The 20103-nt window shown below is 41.9% G+C and overlaps 1 protein-coding gene across 1 annotated transcript in view; it reads left to right on the top strand.

The window, feature by feature from the left end:
- grid2ipa (glutamate receptor, ionotropic, delta 2 (Grid2) interacting protein, a) overlaps positions 1-20103 on the top strand; it is a 32561-nt gene extending 12458 nt beyond the window's left edge. The window contains 19 exon segments of the mRNA XM_042505630.1: positions 1750-2025; positions 3731-3816; positions 4019-4088; positions 5096-5392; positions 6339-6490; positions 6709-6870; positions 8465-8571; positions 8681-8892; positions 10894-11215; positions 12737-15163; positions 15696-15783; positions 16279-16368; positions 16477-16673; positions 16779-16934; positions 17884-17970; positions 18538-18667; positions 18778-18896; positions 18987-19151; positions 19914-20103. Coding sequence (XP_042361564.1) covers positions 1750-2025; positions 3731-3816; positions 4019-4088; positions 5096-5392; positions 6339-6490; positions 6709-6870; positions 8465-8571; positions 8681-8892; positions 10894-11215; positions 12737-15163; positions 15696-15783; positions 16279-16368; positions 16477-16673; positions 16779-16934; positions 17884-17970; positions 18538-18667; positions 18778-18896; positions 18987-19151; positions 19914-19994 — 5224 coding nt within the window. The 3' untranslated portion in view covers positions 19995-20103.

Below are 20103 nucleotides of genomic sequence, written 5' to 3'. Positions count from 1 at the left end.
TTAACTAGGATTTTCTCCTTCAGAGTGTATGACCTGATTTATAGAAGTTACAAAGTTACAATGTTTTTGTTACACCTACACACAGATTGGCTTTATGGTCTAAGGTTTTACTGGATCAATGTGAAGGTGTTCGGGGTAGCTGTTTGTGTATGTGTGCAAACCTGTGAACTGTAGTGAATCAGATTTTTGTCTAGTTAAGAAATCTCCAGAGGGGAAATATCTGTCAGCTTCCCTCAACCTTTGGTTGTATGATATTGGTATGGAGGCAGCGCAGCTTACTTGTCACTCTTAATTCAAACCCAAAACTTGCTGTGCTATTTTTACGAAAACACCAAATCATCTTATCCTTGCCTCCTAACAATGTTCCCCAAACATACCTGCAAAGGGACTGTGAGAGCTTTGAAAACCAGACTTAACCACTGAGTCTTATTCTCAACAGTAGCATTTTGAGTTGTGCTGTGCATTTAGATGCACATTGGAACTGGTGCACTCTGAAAACCAAAGCGCTCTTTTCTCCTCTGCACGGCGAAAGTACCCTGGAGATTCACGTAGAAGACAGAGAGAATGGAGGCAGCATCATTTTGTAGGCGGGATGGGAGGGAAGATATGCAAAATAGAAAAGGGACAAATGAGGTGTGTATACATGGGTGTGAGATGAAGGTTTTCTTGTGCATGTGTGCGACACATAAAAGAGAAATAAAAAGGAAGACAGCGTCCTATATTTAAAGGAAGCCTAAAACATTTATCCAAACACAGTTATTGGCAGTGATTCTTCCATTTCTGGGTCATTTCTGTTGTTTTGTTATGTATCTTTCTCGCAAATAATTGGCCTAATATAAATCTCATGCAGCAGACAGCACAGCTACAAGGGGGTTTAATGGGAGTAGACATTTCAAGGAGAGTAAAACATCAGTGGGAAATGTCAGGTTTGGGGAAACAGACAGAAAAAAGCTGCCTTCTTTACAATTGTGTGCTGATGTTTAACAATCTTGCACTGAGAAATGTGTCATAAAAGAGGCAGTGATACCAATTTTCACACCAAGCCTCAGACAGCTGTAATACAAGCCCTCTTTGTTTAAAGTTTGATGCCAACACCCTCTGCAGTCTTAATTTTATTGACACATTCTTTTCATCTACATGTTTGCAGCACACAAAACAGACTGGAAGAAAGTGGGTGCACCACAAAACTGACACTGTAACAACATCAAATCTCACAAACTGATATATAAGAGTATCCAGGGGTGGGTGGGTTTTTGCTTTAAGAGGATGAAGGCATTGGAAGTTGATTATGGGAGGGAAAATAACACTGGTAGGGGGAGTGGAGCACTTTCTCCCAGAGGTGGCTCTGGCTCTGAGCTTCCTCCTTTTTCGCATATTAGCTGTGAGCTGTCACTGATACTGAGCACTCTTACCTGCAGCTGCTAATCTGACAGGACCACACAAACAAAGCTCATCTCTTTCATTCTCTTACACACATGCATACACTCAAACACACACACACACACACACACACACACACACACTAATGTTGGACCAATCCGTTCTACCTGCCTCGGCTCTCCCATGAGACGATATGGACTGAACTATTTTTGAACCAATTAAGTGCATCCTGCTGCTGAAACAATATGTAGTCAGAACAAGAATCCCTCTATTTTACAGGATACTCTGGACAAGATTGGGTTGAAGAATTTAGATTTTTTTGTTGTCATGTTGGTGTGAATCTGAGTTTGTGTCTGCAATGTTCGCCAGGATCTTCATTCCCAAGAAGCACCGGGAGCGTTTTGACGAGGTCGTTTCCCAGAGCCTGATGAGCAGGCTCAAAGGGCGGAGCTTCAGCGACCCCAGCCGTAACCATCTTCGCCGCAGCCGGAGTGAGGATCACCCCGAACGCCTCCTGGTCTCCACCCGTGCCAGTTCAGTGCCACGCACCCACGCCGAGGAAGGTGTGGTCCCCCCCGCCCGCGGCATGCGCAAGACCACCTCACTCATAGCTGGGCACTCCAGTGGCACCACCACCAACTGCAGGTCTGTGTTAACAATCATGTCGCTGATTTGCATTTGACAATATTTCCTTTGCTCTGCTTTTTCTGCTTCCTGCGTGTTTTGGCCTTTTATCAGCAGGAGTCCCATCATCATCATCATCCCATTTTTCCCATCAGCCACACAGTGTATATCATTTTTAGCTTTCAAAGAAAACCCTTCTCTTAAAATAACGTCATCTCTCTCCTTACGTCTTATGGAATATAAAACCTCCACATGAGAACAGCTGTGACAAGTCTTCCTGTGTAAGCATGGGATTAAATGAATTGAGAGGAGTAGGAGTTAGGTGAAAAAATAGACCCTCCGGTGTTTAAGCCAATGGGAACATAAACCTATTTAGACAGTCATGCCCGTTTTCTTGTGCTCTTCATCTGCTGTGACGTTGTTTCCTGTCATCTCTTTATGAATTTTGTTTGTTTTGTGGTTAGATGAAAAAAAAATCTGCATCACATTTCACAGTTTTTTTAAAAAACACAAAAATAACATGTTTACAAACATCCTGTCGAAATTTCTTGAAATTGTAGCAATTAAGTGCCCCATAAAACTGCTAATCTCATCGATGGCTCTGGCTTACGCAGCTCCCCTGGGATATACTGTCCATATTTAAGTGGGGTTGTTCATGCAGGATGTGAATTTAAAGTAGTCTGCTGAATATGGAAATTTGCAGGATGTCCACAGTTCTGGCTTAAACTGCATTATTTGACTAATAGCAGATAACTTTTTAAACAGATTGCAGCCACAACACTGTGTGTAATGAGGTATAGTGATTAATTAATTCTACCACCCTCACTTAAGCACAGTTTGTGTCCATTATGTCATATTTTTTGAGTCTAACGGGGTTTCCATGGTAACCCATGCAGTAGAAAATTATAAACATTAACTTTATCATATTAAAGTCCGGGTAAAGCAAAAATAAGTGTGTTCTGAATTTGCCACATCACAGGAAAGTATGTTATTAACCACTGTGCCAAATTTTAATCAAATCAAATCAAATCAAATCATAATGATAAAATAATCGAGTTTTTCATTATTACGCTCAGGAAGCTGAGCCAAAGAACAAGCCAATGCAAAGCGTCTGACTGTCATTAGCAGCTAACTTAGTAGCACAAAGCAAACACACCCCTCGAGCTGAAGAATTGTTGATTTACTGCACAGCAGCCGCCTTTCATTCAGTAGCTAATAGAAGCTAATGTTTGCATAAAGCACAGTGAGCAGTCACTGCTGAGCCGGAAAAGCAAATCTGGGCTAAAAGACTGAAAGGTACATTGGTGATGACTATTTGTTTACAAGTGAACGAGTGAACGAAACAACACTGATGATTTGCGCTCTTTGTAATTACATTTATATTGCAGGGGAAGGGTTATGATAAGGATGCTCCTGTGCCTCATCCAGCCATGATTTCAAGCCCGCCCCAAAAATCTTAGATGTGAAAATAGTGAAAAATGGTCACCACAATTCTGTATTGTATATTTCCTAGTTTTTTAAGTTTTCAAAAAGTATTTTCTAACATGTAGAATGTGTTAAAAAAGAAATCTCTGATTTTACTTTACCCAGACTTTAACCATGCACATTCAGCAATTACTTGAGATAGAGATTAGTATTTTTGATTACCTGCTTTTCTTATAATTCAAAAGGCCTTTGTTTATTTTTCAGTCCTGCCATTAATCAAAGCTCAAATTTGTCTCTGTAGGACAGTGAGAGTGTGTAAAGGTAACACAAGTTTTGGCTTCACTCTTAGAGGACATGCTCCAGTGTGGATTGACTCTGTCATTCCTGGTGAGTTAAAAAAATGTGTTTGGATGTAGTTCATTATGATTATTAGTGTGTATGTATCGTGTTTGAGTATTTTTAGTTAATACGTTGTAATAACACTGATATTACACATAATGGTATTGAATCTTTACAAAGATTCAGTACCTTAGTCATGTAATGGGGAAATTATCAATCAGACTTCTCTTACTCATTTTCTGCTCTGTAGGAAGCCCAGCAGACAAGGCAGGTCTAAAACCAGGAGACCGCATCCTGTTTCTCAATGGACTGGACATGAGGTTAAGCTCTCTCAGCTGCATTCACTTTACAAATTCTTTGCAAATTTGTGCCCAAGTTTTAGATCAAACCCTGCAGTTTCTACAGCCCAATCCCAAATATAAAGGCTACATGGCCCTCCAAACCGAGGTTTTTCAGAATCACACTTCTAACAGACTGTTAAGAGAAACCACCGACAGGATGGCTTCACAAGCAACAAAAGAAACACACAAATATATTTATATAAGATTTAAAACTTCCGATAACCATTGTATTATCTTAGTTTATTGTTGTTTCAGTTTGTGACTGTCCTTTTCTTTAAGCAAAATAAAAGACATCCCTAGTATGCTGCTGTCTTGGTAGCTAACTAGCTAGCTAAGGTTACACTGATATTGCTGATTTTTTCACGACAGTCCTGAATTTTGTTGTTACACCCCCCCCAATTGGTGGCATATGATGCCCAAAATTTAAAAAGTCCAGAAGCAAAGTTGCTGCTAATGTTAGCCTACAGAGCACTCTCAGTGGCTTGATTGTTATTTAATGATTTGTTTGATTGATCTATAGCGTGAAAGTTCAGTTGTGAATGAATCGTGAGCATCCTTGCAACTGCAAAAGGATGCCTATAGGCCACGCAAGAGAAATCACCACAGCTAAAGACTACATTTTCGCAATGTCCCGTCTGTTCATGTAAATGCCAGCATCGATGACCACAGATGACATATCAGGGGCTTTAATGGTTGTACCATTTCATAGGGGAAGATTTCAAACACCGCTCCATGTAACTCTGCTCCAAGGGACAATGTGGCATTTTGAAAACAAAGGCTAAAAATAAGAAATGGGACTGGGCCTCAATCTAATAATACAGAAAATGATTTCATTTAGAGGTAAATGTAAATATGGTAATATGGTTCCCCTTTATATTTCAGTCGTTGAAGAGAGCGGGAATCTGATTTCATCTTACAAATGTTAAATGTTATAACTGTTCATTTGTGTAAAGAGCTTTCCATGTGTGCCATGTGTCTACATGTAGGACCTCCTCACATGAGAAGGTGGTGTCCATGCTCCAGGGCAGTGGTGCCATGCCCACTCTGGTAGTGGAGGACGGTCCACCTACTTTTGCTCTGGCAGAGCAGGACCTTGCGGGAGGCGGCATTCCCACAGAGCGAGCCCGCTCCCCTGTTCTCAGCTCTCTGCAGTGGGTGGCAGAGATTCTGCCCCCCAGTATCCGGGTTCAGGGCCGCACATTCGGACAACAGCTGGAGCACCTGCTGACCATCCAGGAGAGGTATACTATCTGCAAGGCTCTGGAGAACTTCTTTCAGCACAGGTAAGAAAATGGAGGGGAAAAGATTGGGAGAAAAGGAGGGGGAGTGGGGTGAGATATGGGGAGTGAGAGGGTGGATGGAAAGTGATTTACAAACGAGGAAGGGAGGGGACAGCAATTATTGAGAGGAGCAACTGGATATGATGAGTGTACTGTTGAGTCTGTTACGTGCTTGTATATTAAACCATAATTTACAAGTTCGTTTTAAGAAAAGGTGCATTGTGGAGGCAGAAAAACATTAAAATCAGGTGCTTAAAGATACAGTTGAAAACTTTGATGCCTATGGCTCTGCAGAAGAACAGGATTTTTTTCTCAGATTATATGTCTGTGTGAATATAGTGACTGTTTTGACAAATATTAAAAAAGTTATGTTTTATAAAAGCTACCATCTACAGCTTTGAGTGTTGACATATAGCGAAGGGATCAGGGAACAAACTTGGATCTCATGGGAATACATTTTAGACAAATCAAGATTTTTAATAGGTAGTCACATATTCAGGCAAATAAATTATGTTTGTAAATGTCTGATTGTAATAAAAGGGGTACTTTAGAGATTTAGTGTTGAAGTTTGGGGACTTACAAGAGACATACCAAAGAATGACTTTTCAAAATTGAAACAACAGAAGCCAAGGTATCTTGATTTTTCGTCCCTAGTATGGGTAAATCTTCAAAACACTGGATCCATATCCTACATGTCTTAAAACGTAGTAGTAGTAGTAGTAGTATAATTTCATCAGCCCATCCCTGGTTGGTAAATTACTTTTAAAGTTTGGGACACTCCTTGTGATGAGTAAACTTTCAGTCATGTGTAAAACTGGTGGAGTGCCCCTTTTAAATGTGTGTGTAGTTTCCTGCATATGTGGGTGACCACATCCACAAATTCAACTTTGACCTCTGACTGGGCAACCAGGCGATCTCTGTCACCTTGCCTGTGTTTCCATGGCAACAGGAATGTTGACACTCTGATCGTGGATGTGTTCCCGGTGCTGGATACTCCAGCCAAACAGGTGATCTGGCAGTTTGTTTACCAGCTGCTGACGTATGAGGAGCAGGAGCACTGCCAGAGCAAGATCTCACGCTTCCTTGGATACAAAGCGCCAGGTGTGTGCGCACATTTGTCCTTTTTCATTTTTTTTTTTTTTTTTTTTTTTTTTTGGTGTATGCATATTTTGGAGGTGTATATGTGTGGGTGAATGATGAGGGGTGTGAGGGTTAGATGGCTGCCAATATAGATTCACTGGCTCATTAAAATGCAACTCAGGTGCCCTTCATACACCTTTGCTCATCCTCTGCATTGCCAATATGTGTGTGTGTTCTAGTTCCACCACCACCACCTCCGCCTCCCCCTCCTCCGGAGCCAGAGGTTGCCCCCGAGCCCCATCGACGTAGCAGCTCCATGAGGGTGACAGGGACCACGTACAGGAGCAGTGTGAGGGGACGTAGCTCTGATGACTTGGTCATTGGCACACACTTGGGCATGGGTACAGAACTTCACTGTTTCATAATCATCCATAACAAAAGTAACACTGCCACCACCATGACACCCTCGATTCGTAGCAACACCGCTGCTATTATTGTCAGTGTTCATATTATTAACCTCATTGTAATCATTAACATAGTCCTGTTACACGGTAAAATCAGTATTTTTCAACCTCATTTCTATTTTCCCATGTTTTTGTGATTGATTGGAGCGAAACAGGTTGAAATGTAACTATTGTCAAATTGTGTCCACTAAAAGTGTTTGTTTTTGCCACTGACAGGCTCAGAATGTTATTTTAAATATATGGTCAAAGTTGAAAGAAATAATATTAAAAAACTTTATTGGTTCTTCTTTCCACTGTTCCAATAATTAACATCTTCTGTTTGGTTAAAATAAACCCTTAAGTCACCCAGTTAGATGTGAAAATGGTGTTCACGCAATGCAATACCCAGGGCTGAAAAATAAAGTGCCAAAAACTGCAGTTCTTTGAATGGCCACCTCTGGCAGGCTCAGAAAGTGAGTCATTCCCCACTGACCTCCATGTTAAAATACCCAACTTTATAGGAGAAATAAATATGTTTACGGCTTTGTACAAAAACATTTTTGGTCTCTATTGCAAATTTCAGTATTTATGACAACTGTAAGGGGAGGTTATTTTTATATTACTCACCAGTTTAAATTTTGTTAATGCTCAAAGTTACTCAAAATGAAGGGCGTGACTGCTTTAATCACAGGCTGTCTGCCGATGGTGTCCCCTCGCTACTCCGCAGCTCCTCCCTCTCACCCAAATATGGTCACCTCTGGCTCCTAAAACCAAGATGGTGACAGCCAAATTGTCATATTTGAGGCTTCAAAATGGGAGTTCACTGACCAGTTAGTGACATCATGGCAGCTTTGTCCATTATTTTTATGAAACATATGCTGACTTTATACATGCTCCAATTACTGTTTATTTAAATGGAGTCTGGTGGAATTTGTGATGGTGATTTTGGGGCTGTTTCTGGCTTAAAAAAAAGGATTTTACTCTTTAAACAAAAAAGTCTATCTTTGTAGAGATGCTTTCCATAATATTGTTGGACACTTCCAATAACAATCCTAGCAATTCTTTGGCAAAAACAAGTGCTTTCAGTGGATGTAAATGGACAAATGCTTTGTCGCTGCCAGCTGCATTAGTGCTCTCACCCAATAATGAATAAAAAAATGCTGTTCCTGTTGTTCACTTAAACACAAAACATGGGGAAATAAGGTCCAGGTTGAAACCACATAAAGTTACCCTTTAAATCATAATTATATTTTTGGGGAGAATCTGTTTTGTTTTACAGCTTACAATTTTCTTTTTGTGTAGCCAGTGTGGCTCACACTAGTTGAGTTCATTACTGTATTTTTTCTGAAAAGATTTTATATTCTGAATGATAGTTTAACATATTCCAATGTAGCCAAAATCACTCGGTTTGTTGCTCCCTCATTACTGCCCCAAAGATAGCCGGATCCAATTGGAGCTGACTGTCAACCCGTATCAGCCCTAGAAGCCTGAGCACATCTGGCGATGATACATGGGCCATTTTTTAGTCATACTAATGGGTGTTTTGTCATAGGCCTCCGTGCAGAGACAGTGCTGGAGACAGGGATGAGATTGGCTCCAGGAGAGAGACAGTCAGGAGACGGTACTTCCCTTCCAGAGACTCCAAACAACCTCACCAATGTACGCACCAAAGTCTTCATCGGAAAATATACATTTAATATCAACGTAGGATTCGCAATCAGTAGGAAAACACTTATTCTGGTTTCTTTGTACATTTCCACCATACAAGCTGTCGGCAGTGTACGCTGAACTGGAGAACATGTATTCAGCCAAGAGGTCCAAGTCTCTGAAGAGTCGTCCTCCTCCCGCCCCCGAGAGTTTGCTGGATCTGGAGCCTCCCTCGCGCACAGCCTCCCCTACAATACATGCTAACACAGGTAGCTGAAAGCTTAAATTTACACTAAACTCAAACCAGCTGGAATCATATTTTACGGATATACTGTGACAAGCTTGCGGATCCATTGTGTGTGTGTGTGTATGTGTGTGTGTGTGTGAGAGAGAGAGAGAGAGAGAAATATAAGAGAGGGAGTCTAACATCATGGAAAAATAGTACTGCAGTGCAAGAATGATAAATCCCAAAGTAACCAGTCCCTTTCTGACTCAACTGAATATCCCTGAATTTTACATTGACAGGAGTTTTGTGTACATAGATGTACAGCATATAGGAGTCATGAAACAATCACCTGCTTTTAATCTTTCCCCAGCTTTGCCGTTATGATTAGTTAAGTTAGATTATGACCTGCTGTGTCAGAAGGGTGAGAGCTGGAATCACACACCTTGATATAAAGCATTTATTTTGCATGTTAGGTGGAAGGAAGGAACACTAAAACCTCACACAGTAAGGAGGATATGGTGATGGTGGAAGTGGAACTAGAAAACACACATATATATATTTTTTTTAGATTATTTTTTGGGCTTTTTTTAATGCCATTATTACATAGGACAGGTGAAGCGTGAAAGGGGGAGAGAGAGGGGATGACATGCCGCTGCAGCAAGGACTAAGCCTCCATACAGGGGGCACCCACTCTATCCACTGAGCCACTTGGTGCCCCAAAAACACACATGAAAAGACCAGAAAAGGTGTTTTCTGCAGTGTTTAATTCCTCTGGGAGATGTGTTCATATTACTTTTTGTGCAGAAAAAATGCATAACTTCTTACATTTTTCCATTCTTACTTACTTTTACTGTAGTTCATTATTGCCACTGTTTTAGATTAAATGAGATGTTGAGGGATTAGGGGGATTTCCTACAGACTCTCTAGAAGTAGATAGCGTGTGGATATTTTCTGTGGTTTATTGTAGATTGTGTTGGAAAAGAACAATACTGGACAGTTTGTTTGTTAAGGGCTGAGTACTTCTGGATTGGATTTGTATCTGAACAAATGCAGACTGGGGAGACCTGACCACACTTTACTGAATTAATCTTCTGGACAGAGACTGTCATTGATAGCCTTCATGTTTTTTGTTCTATTTAAAGGAATACTCCAGACCCCAAATGATCATTTGTATATCAGTTTCTCTCCCTGTGTCACGTTGCATTAGTTCTTCTCCCGTGGCTCCATGCTGAACGGAGAATCTAAAAATGGATACAATTGTAGATTGATTGAAGTGATAGCGGTTCACTTTTAACAACAACAAAACTATATGAAAACATTTTTAAACTCTTAGTCTTGCAGCACAATCCAATACTCATTTATCAATTTGTATGTTCAGTACTTCCTGAACAGAGAGCCCCTTCTGACCAAATACTGAACTAAAAGTGAAAATAAACTAAGTTTTCTAAACTAGGCAGACTCTATTGAAAAAAACAGTAATTTTACCTCACTGATCATGGGAGCTGCTGATCTACCAATGCCTCGATCAGTTAATGTTTTTTGTGTTATTGTGTGACTTCGCTAAATCTGCACTTACCCTTTAAAGAATCAGCATCACACAATAACACAAACAAACAGTGGCAGACCAGCTGCTCCGGTGTTTAGCAAGAAAAAATTACAGTTTTTGTCAACTGAGGCTTTTAAGAGAGCAAGTTTCAGTTTAACTTCAGTTCTCCATCAGCAAGGGCTGTCTGTTCGCAAAATACCGAGCATACGACTGGATAAAATAAGACTTGGATTATAGTGCAGGAGTCGTGTGAGAGTTTGTAAACATACTGTATATTTTGGTATATTTTTGCTGTTGTTAAACACGGACCCCTATGACTTCAATTCATCAGGAATTTTCACTGTTTTTGGATTTTTGGTTATTGTGATAGTATACAAGAAAAACAAAGTTTTCTTCATAAATGTTAATTAACACAATGTGTGTAACTGATATACAAATGTTCACCTGAGGGGGTGAAATATTCCTTTAAACATCTTAAAGTCAGTAGAGAGCTTCAGAGATTTAGCTGACATTATGTAACAGGACACTGCGTGTCCCTTTCTTATCTCAGGTAGCCGTAAAGGCCCCCCCCACCCCCCACATCTTGGCCGGAGCCTCTTCCCAGCCCCCCTACGCCCCAGTTCTATCAATCAGGGCTGACGAGCCAGACCAGTGCGGAGTCCAACCCCTACATCAGCCTGGACAGTCCCCCTCCATCACCTCCAGAACCCCCAGACTACCCATCTAGCCCTCCCGCCCACCGCAGTAATAAGCGGCGTTACACCTTCTCCAAACCGCCGCGCTCAGAAGACACAGATCGTTTTCTGGATGCACTCAGCGAGCAGCTTGGGCAGAGGGTGGCCATCATTGATGACTTCCTGACTCCGGAGAACGACTATGAGGAGGTAGAGTCACAGTTACATGAAGTCTGAAGACCCGTTATAAATTAAAACTTTAAAAGAATTTACTGTTAATTTGACAACTGTTGATGTTTAGTCAGTATAATATACTCAATGTCAGATGTTTTTTAGGTATCAGGTTATGAATCTTAACAATTTGAAGCCTTCACTTTATATGTGTGCATGCTGGACCTAACTAACTATTTTATCACTACTCTACCAAGGAAACCCTAACACAGAAGCTTCTGACAGATATTTCTTTTGGTGTCGAAAGAATTTTCTTTTTTGCAAATATCCTGAAGGCCTTTTGGGTCATGTGTCAGCTGAAATAGTTTTGTGAAAATACCCATCTTTCCATAGTTTCTGGTGATAGTGGGTTAATTTCTGCATGGTACACTGATTCCCTACGGTATGTAAGCCTGATGCAAATGTGAAATAGGACAGACCCCTTGGCACACATACACACACAGAATGGGTACAGAACATACTCTCCTTTAAATAAGTGACAAAGTTATACTTAAATATTTAGAATAAAACTAGGTTTAGAGAATAATGTTTGCGTAAAACTGCAGTACAAATTGCCTCACATGCAACATATTTCTTCCTCTATCTGTGTCTTGTATAGTTTGTCTCCATTAGGTTTTGTGGGCCATCATTTACAAAAAACTGTGACCCAAATGTAAACAAAAGAGTAGCCCGACCATTGACATTTACTCACTCTGACTACCTTTCCAGCCTCGGCGAAGCCTCCATATGTTTACTAACAAAACATACAGTCTGTGAAAAGTTTATAAAATATGTTTTTTTGTGATGAAATTAACTACCCACTTTGATGGCAGAAAAGCTTTGTGGCTGTGATCAAAATTGACAGTCTGTCATTGCCTCATATGAGCATGGACAACTTATGATGTAAAGGGGAACAGCACCAATTTCCAAATTCAAAGATGTTATTCTTATGGTCTAAGACAGCCAAAAAATATTAGCAAGCATGAACAACTCTCTCAATTCCAAAAACTAGAGTGCTAAAACTAAAATTTACGATGTCATAGGGTATGAAGTCTGAAGCTGCTCCATACAATATGAATTGGGAAGGATGGATGTAACTGTTAGGACACAGTGGGATGTTCTGTTTCAGAAATGACAACACTACAACAGAACAAAGTTCATTTGGGTAAAAGAAATCAAACATTTTGTGGTTCCACAAAATTAGGCTCCTATTCGTTGTTGTAGAGCAGCTCCAGGCTTTACACCCTATGACATCACCAGTTTAAGACTTGCTTCTTTGGTTTCTGGCTTTGAGAAAGTAGATCATGTTTACAAATATCGATTAACTTTCCAAGGCCTTTGAAATAACATACTGAAATTCTTAATTGAGGTGGTGTTTCCCTTTGAGGGTGAGTGTTTGGATTAGAATAAAAATCCCTCCTGTTGTAGCCAATCAACTCATCAGGTTGAAAAGTGTACCACTTTAACAAGTTCCACTTTGACATTAAAGGCCTAATGAAGTGTAATTGGTGTTAATGCCAGGATGTTGTGCAGATGGGCTTCCCAGATGAGGATGATGATGATAATGAAGAGGAGTTGGGTGTGGATGAAGAAGAAAATGGAGGATTTGTGGGCCCGGAGCTCAGCAGCCCGAGTGATGTACAAAGCAGCAGTGGAGAAGAAAACGCCTCCTCCCTCACCTATTCTTCCTCCTCTGACCACATCCCTCCACCACCAATGACTCCTCCGCCACCCCCGCCTGTTCAGTTCAATGACCCGCCGCCTCCTCCTCCTCCAGCACCTGCACAGACTCAGTCTCAGCACCAACAACAACAGCAGCAACAGCTCAGCTTTACCCCTGAACACTCCCCCAGAGCATATGTGCCCATCCGTCGAAAATCTGGCCCCCCTCCCCCACCTCCACCCCGCAGTAATCCACCACCGAAACGGCACTCCTTACACAAAGTGCTGCCCACAAGAGAGGACCTTCAGATCCGCGCTACCATACAAGAGCTAAAAGCCTATCAAGAGCAACAAGTCTACCAGGAAAGACAAGCCTACGAGGAGCAACAAGCATATAAGGAGAGGCAGGCGTACGAGGAGCAGAAAGCCTATGAGGAACAACAACTGTTCCAAGAGCAGCAGGCTTACCAGGAACAACAGGCCTATCAGGAGAAAATGTTCAAAGAGAGACAAGCTTATGAGGAGCAGAAGGCGTACGAGGAGCAAAAAGCTTTTGAAGAGCAACAAAGGTACCAGGAGCAACAAGCCTACCAAGAAAGACAAGCTTACGAACAGCGGCAAGCCTACCAAGAACAAAAAGTGTACGAGCAGCGCCAAGCCTACAAGGAGCAAAAAGCATTTGAGGAGCTTCAAGCCTACCAGGAGCAGAAAGCTTATGAAGAGCGAAAAGCTTATGAGGAGCAAAAAGCTTATGAAGAGCGGCAGGCCTACGAGGAGCAACAAGCATATCAGGAGCAACAGATCTACCAGAGCCATCACTCAATGCCTAACCAGCCAACGCAGCAGAAAGCCCACTCACCACTGCCTCTTCAACAACTCCACCAGTCCTTACCTCCACTACCCTCTCCAGACTCCGCCCACCACCACCCGAACCATCCTCTGTATATGATGCGCCAAGCACAGCAGCAACAGGCCCACCAGAGTCATCACCACCGACGTCAGTCTCGTTCAGCCCCACCTCCTCACCAGCCGCAACCCCAACCAACAGCCCACCAGAGCCAACAAACTCAATATGCTGAGGGCATCTACCAAAGCCACCAGGGCCTGAGAACCCAGGCCCACCACTCGTCTGCGGAGATGCTCCACCAGATGCACCAAGCCCCAGCCCATCATTCTTCTGCCGAGATGCTCCATCAGTTGCAACAACCCCAGGCGCACCATTCGTCCGCTGAGATGCTCCAGCAGATGCAGCAAGCCCATGGTCACTACTCATCATCAGAGATGCTCCACCAAATGCACAAATCCAAGGCTCATCATTCGTCAACAGAGGTTCTGCACCAAGGTCACCAGATGCAGCAAATGCAACCTCACCACTCCTCGACTGAACTTCTCCATCAAGCACACCAGCTGCATCGGGGACAGCCGCACCATTCATCCACTGAGCTTCTCCATCAAATGCACAAATCCCAGCCCCACCACTCTTCCACGGAGCTGCTTCATCAAGCCCACCAAATGCACCAAACTAAGCCCCATCACTCCTCCACAGAGCTGCTCCATCAAGCCCAGCAAGATCCACCCTCCCTCCCAGTTCAGCTGAACCGGGACAGTCACTCCCATCAGAGTCGGAGAAGTCTGAAAGGTCACCATCAGACCCAAGTTTCACCACAAGGGAGACACCAAGAACAGCAGATCCACCAAAGTCATCATCCCCAGCCCACCAAACCCTCTCCCCAAAGACCCCATTCCATCCAGCAGACCCACCACCACTCCAGCACACCTCAGATCCACCACATCCACCATATGACTCCTCCACCCCCTCCGCAGGACTACCAACACCAGATTCATGTCATTCACCCGCCCCAGCAGCCCCACAGGCCTCAGCCCCTTCTGTCCACCTTTCAGCCGCTCCAGCCGCACCAGACCACCCTCTCCACTTTCCAGCCTCTGCCGCAACACCACCAATCCCAGCACCAAGTCCAGCCCTCCACCCAAGCCACCCGCCCACAATCCCAGCCCTCACATCATCTACTGCAGTCCCAACACCAGCCCCAAACCCAGTCCCACCATAAGCAATCCCACAGCCAGAGCCAGCCCCAGTCGCTCCCCCACTCGCTGTCCGACCCTTCAGAGCACCTGGAGCCCCCTCCGCCTCCACCCCTGCCCCCACCCTGCTCCCCTCCACCCTTGCCCAGGCCTTCGCTCTCCAGGATGGACTCCAACCATATGAGTGTGAAGAGGTTGCGCTGGGAGCAGGTGGAAAACTCAGAAGGGACGATCTGGGGACAGGTGAGCTTTTTGGGGTTTGGACATAAAGAGCTAAGGACTCTTTGGAGGGACAGTTTAACACCAAATTAAAAAGTGCTCAACTGCAATGTTTGTAGAAATCATGAACTGGTTACTCAAAATAATCCACAGATCTTGTGAGCAGTTTGAAGAAGGAACTATTTTCTTTCTACCAAGCTACACCTGCCAAACGCATCAGTGCGCAGAGGGAAGCGTGTATCTACTGTTAGCTCACCTAGCAGCACTGAGCTAACTAATGTTATAGCCATTATGGATGCCATTATTATTGTTCACATTCCGCGCTGTGATGAGCAGAAGACTCTCGTCCATGACTCGATGCATGTTTCGTTCTGTGCGGTGATATATTGGATGTCTAATATTGTGCATCTTTAATAAATAGCTTTGGGTTAATAAATACTTTGGGTTAGACTGTCCCTTTAGTGTACCACAATTCAGAATACCAAATTAAAAACAATAACAGTAACAGCCATGAAATTGTCATTGACATAGCATCATTTTTGCATGTCTTTGGTAGTTGGGAGCAAATTCTGACTATGAAAAACTGCACGACATGGTGAAGTATCTGGATCTTGAGCTGCACTTTGGGACGCAGAAGACCCCCAGTGAGTACAAGTGGCTGTATGCATATCTGCGGTGCTTCAAATAAAAAAAAAAAAACAGCTAAACATTAGAAAATATGCAAAGAATTCTGGATTAATCAGTAAGCCCCACTCATATGCACAGTATGCTGCAAATATATGCAGAATGCCACATGCATCATTATTTCCAAGCACATCATTATCCAAGTTCTTGGATCTCTGTATCCCTGGAGTGTGATTATTTAGTCATTAAAATCTACAGTATTTCAGCACTGAGTTTTGTCTGCAGCATCTGAGACAACACATCTTTTTTAAATTACCTTTCCTAGCATTTCTCTCATTTTTAGTGTATTAAAATGTGATCTAAGTCTATCCTGCTCTTAAACTAGTTATTTTCTCTTAACCTGCTGCAAAAAAGTGTAAAATGTACACAAAGTCTTTATCCCCATTCATCTCTATACTGTCTGTTTGAACTGCCACAACACCTGGGCATTTTACTAAAACTGATTCTATTTTTAGTGGCTGCTCCAGAGCCATCCCTTGTGCCGGAAACCTTCAAGAAGAAAGATGTGATTGAAATCCTGTCCCATAAGAAGGCCTACAATGCCTGTAAGTATAAAATTATATATTATTATTATGTGTTTCCATTCGCCCAGATGAATGGCCTCGTGTAGTTCAGTGTCAGGAATTTATATTTCATCTCCATCTTTCCTTTAGCCATCCTGATAGCTCACCTGAAGCTGTCTCCTGGTGAGCTGCGTCAGGTGCTGATGAACATGGTCACTGATAGGCTGGAGCCAGCGCACATTAAGCAGCTGCTGCTGTATGCTCCTGATGCGGAGGAGGTCAAAAAGTACGAAGCGTACAGACAAGATCCCAGCAAACTCAGCGAGCCAGACCAGTTTGTGTTGCAGGTACAGACCTGGCGGGGGGTGGATAGGTGGGGTTGTTTGTGTGGATGTGTATGTGCTGTATTTGTGTTTGTCATTTCTTTGCTTGTTGTGTGTGTTCTCCGTCAGATGTTGTCAGTACCAGAGTACCAGACCCGCCTGCAGAGCCTCCTCTTCAAGTGCTCTCTGCAGGAGAAGACGGAGGAGCTGAGGGGAGCGTATGAATGTCTCTACAAGGCTTCGCTCGAGCTAAAGACAAGCAAGAAGCTGGCAAAGATACTTGAGGTAGCCTACAGTTCAGCAAAGTACATTAACCCTTTGAAACTGAGCAAATTGGCCTGATTCCTTTCATAAACTTAGGAAAAAGTCAATGAGCAATGAAATAAGAAAATGACCCAAAAATTAGCAAGAAATGTATAAAAAGTACAAGAAAACTACCCTGAAATAAGTTAAAAAGCAAAACAGAAAAGAAATTGGGAAATGACCTGTAAAAAATTTATTTGAATTTTGTAACATAGTAAGTAATTATAAATGTTTTCCCTTGCTTATTTCTTTTTCCCTAGCCTTTTATATTTAAATAAAAAAATCTACTAGTCTACTAGTTTCTTGAAATCTTTCTTGAAAACATTTCTTACCAACTTGCTCATTTCCTTTTTTTTTTAAAAGTAAAAGTAAAAAATTAACCACACATAGTTTCTCAAGGTTCAATGGGTTAAATATTTATCTGAAAGCAGCATGAATAAAGTGATGTTGCTCCAGGTTGCAAAGGGTTTAAAATAAAAATAATAAAAGGTTAAAACAAATGCATCTTTCAAAACTTTTTTTCATTTTGATAACACACACTGCAAAAATCATCCTCCCTCATGCACTGCAGGAGTTTATTATCAGAATAAATAAATAAATCTGAATATTATCAGTGCGTTTTAAGTGGGTTCAGTTTTTCTCTGAACTTAACATACACAATACCCTAATTTTCAAGGATTTTTGACTCTGCAGTAAGACTTTAAGAACAAAAAAATTCTAAATAATAATCTGAGGTTTCTTTTTAAAGTGGCAACTGGACTTGTTGAGGTTTCTTGAAGATGTTTCACCTGTTCTCCGAAAGGCTCCTTCCGTTCTGAATAACAGTTATCCATGAGTACATATAAGAAGTAAACAAATGTGTTTCAGTTGAATATTTGTAGTTAAATTAGTTAAGTTTCAGTTCCTCTCGCTAAATTCTGTCTTTCTTTAGTTTGTGTTGGCGATGGGGAACTACTTAAATAACAGCCAGCCTAAAACCAACAAGACTACAGGCTTCAAGATCAACTTCCTTACAGAGGTACATCACACACTAGTACATATTTAACACATGTCACCAAATATTTGTTTGTCTTTGTTTTCCTCCTCATCATATTATGCTTATGCAGTCAAAGGGACAGTTCACCCCCAAATCAAAAATGCACATTTTCCCCGCTAACTGCAGTGCTATTTCTCACTAGAGATTGTTTTGAGGTGAGTTGCAGAGTGTTGGAGATATCAGCCATAGAGATGTCTACTTTCTCTTGAATAAAACGGAACTAGATAGCACTCATGACCCAGTTACTCAACATAATCCACAGACCAAATTTATGGTTTTTGCTCAGTGAGCTCTGCATGGTGATACAGTTAGCGGGTAGAAAAAATAGGTTCTACATGAAACTGCTCACAGCAAGGTCTGTGGATTGTCTTGGGTAACTGGGACATGATTTCTGGAAAGAGACATTGCTACAGCTGATACCTACAGCACTTGGCAACTCAAACCAAAACTATTTTGACTGATAAATAGCACTACAGGTAAGAGGAAAACAATGTATTTATGATTTTGGGGTGAACTGTCCCTTTAACAACTTTATTGTGTCCTATGCAGTTGAGTTCAACGAAAACAGTGGATGGGAAATCGACTTTTCTACACATTCTGGTCAAGTCGTTGTGTCACCACTTCCCTGATGTGTTGGATTTTTCCAAAGATTTAACCATGGTTCCCCTCGCAGCCAAAGGTAGATAATTATTATTGTTTTACCTCTGCCCCATAACTTTTCTCAATTCACAGAGCTCTTGTTTATGTTTTTAAGCGTACTTTACATTTCTTTTTTTCTTCTGTCCATAGTAAATCAGAGGATTATCACATCAGATATGAATGACCTTCTCGCAACCATCCAGGACATTCGCTCAGCCTGTCAGAAGATGCCGGCGACTGCTGAGGACCGCTTTGCTGTCGTCATGAGTGTATCCTTCACAAAATTGCCAAAGAGAGATACGGAAAAGATGTAGTAGATGAGATTAAACTTTTGTGCTCCTTGACTCCAGTATGTGTAGAACTTTCTAGAAAACAGTCATCCAGCAGTCCAGTCTCTGGAGTCCCTGCAGCAGAGAGCGATGGAGGAATTCAGCAAAACTGCCTCTTACTTTGGAGAAGACAGCAAATCCACCAACACTGAGGCCTTCTTTGGTATCTTTGCAGAGTTTATCGGCAAATTTGAGGTAAGCAAAATACACCCAGGCATTCATTTATTCTAATAATTCATGCAGTCCTTCTTCTGCATCGTTAAAAGTCAAACTACTGTATGCACATTTAGTCTCTGCGTTGCCTCCTCAGCCTTCTACCACATTATTCAACATAATGCCTTGGAAGAAAAGCTAAATTGTTCTTCAAACAGCCTCTGATGCAATATATAAATGGTTGCAGATAAACACGTCTTGTGATTACCTCATTATGTCCTAGATTTTCTACTCTTCCACTGTTTTGTTTTTCAGAAAGGCCCATGCAGTGTGTTTAGTAATGAGCATAGCCTGCATTTCATCAAAGATGTAGAAAGAAAGTCTGCCAGCCTACAGTTATAATAACGAGCCACACGCAGTAACAGGATCAGTATGTTGACGCTGAGCGTTCAGCACTGTGCTGCAGCCCGGCAGGTCCCCTCTGGAAGCCCAGTGTTGAGTTTTCAAAAACAATACATATTTCCTGGGCAGCGTTTGCACACAACTCTCAGTCATTGCTGTGTGTGTCTGTGATGTACTTTCTCACAGGAATTTGCAAAAACATATCTGAAGAAAAATTATAAATAATCAGAGCAAGGAAGCCCTCATGGCTTGAAGCCCTAAATATAAAATAACCATAAATGATACATGCATACATACGTGTATACATGCATGATTACAGCATATTCCTCAAATGCAGTTTTTTTTTTTAAGTAATAGTAACATTTATGTGAGCTAATAGACCCTGTTGTTTCTTTACTACAGAGAGCTCTCAGTGATCAGCAAGCTGCAGAAAACCAGAAGAGCCCCAGAAGTCCTCGAATGGCCTCCCCACTGGCCTGGTAACACACACACACACACACATACAAACACATACACATCTGGAGATAACTAAATACTTCATACAGTACACACAGGTACACAGACACATCCACATATACTGTATACTACAAGC

The sequence above is a fragment of the Plectropomus leopardus genome, chromosome 17 (genome assembly GCF_008729295.1).
Source record: "Plectropomus leopardus isolate mb chromosome 17, YSFRI_Pleo_2.0, whole genome shotgun sequence".
In the NCBI taxonomy this organism is placed as follows: Eukaryota; Metazoa; Chordata; class Actinopteri; order Perciformes; family Serranidae; genus Plectropomus; species Plectropomus leopardus.
The sequence above is the reverse complement of the archived record's forward strand: the minus strand, read 5'-3'. Positions and strand labels throughout refer to the sequence as shown.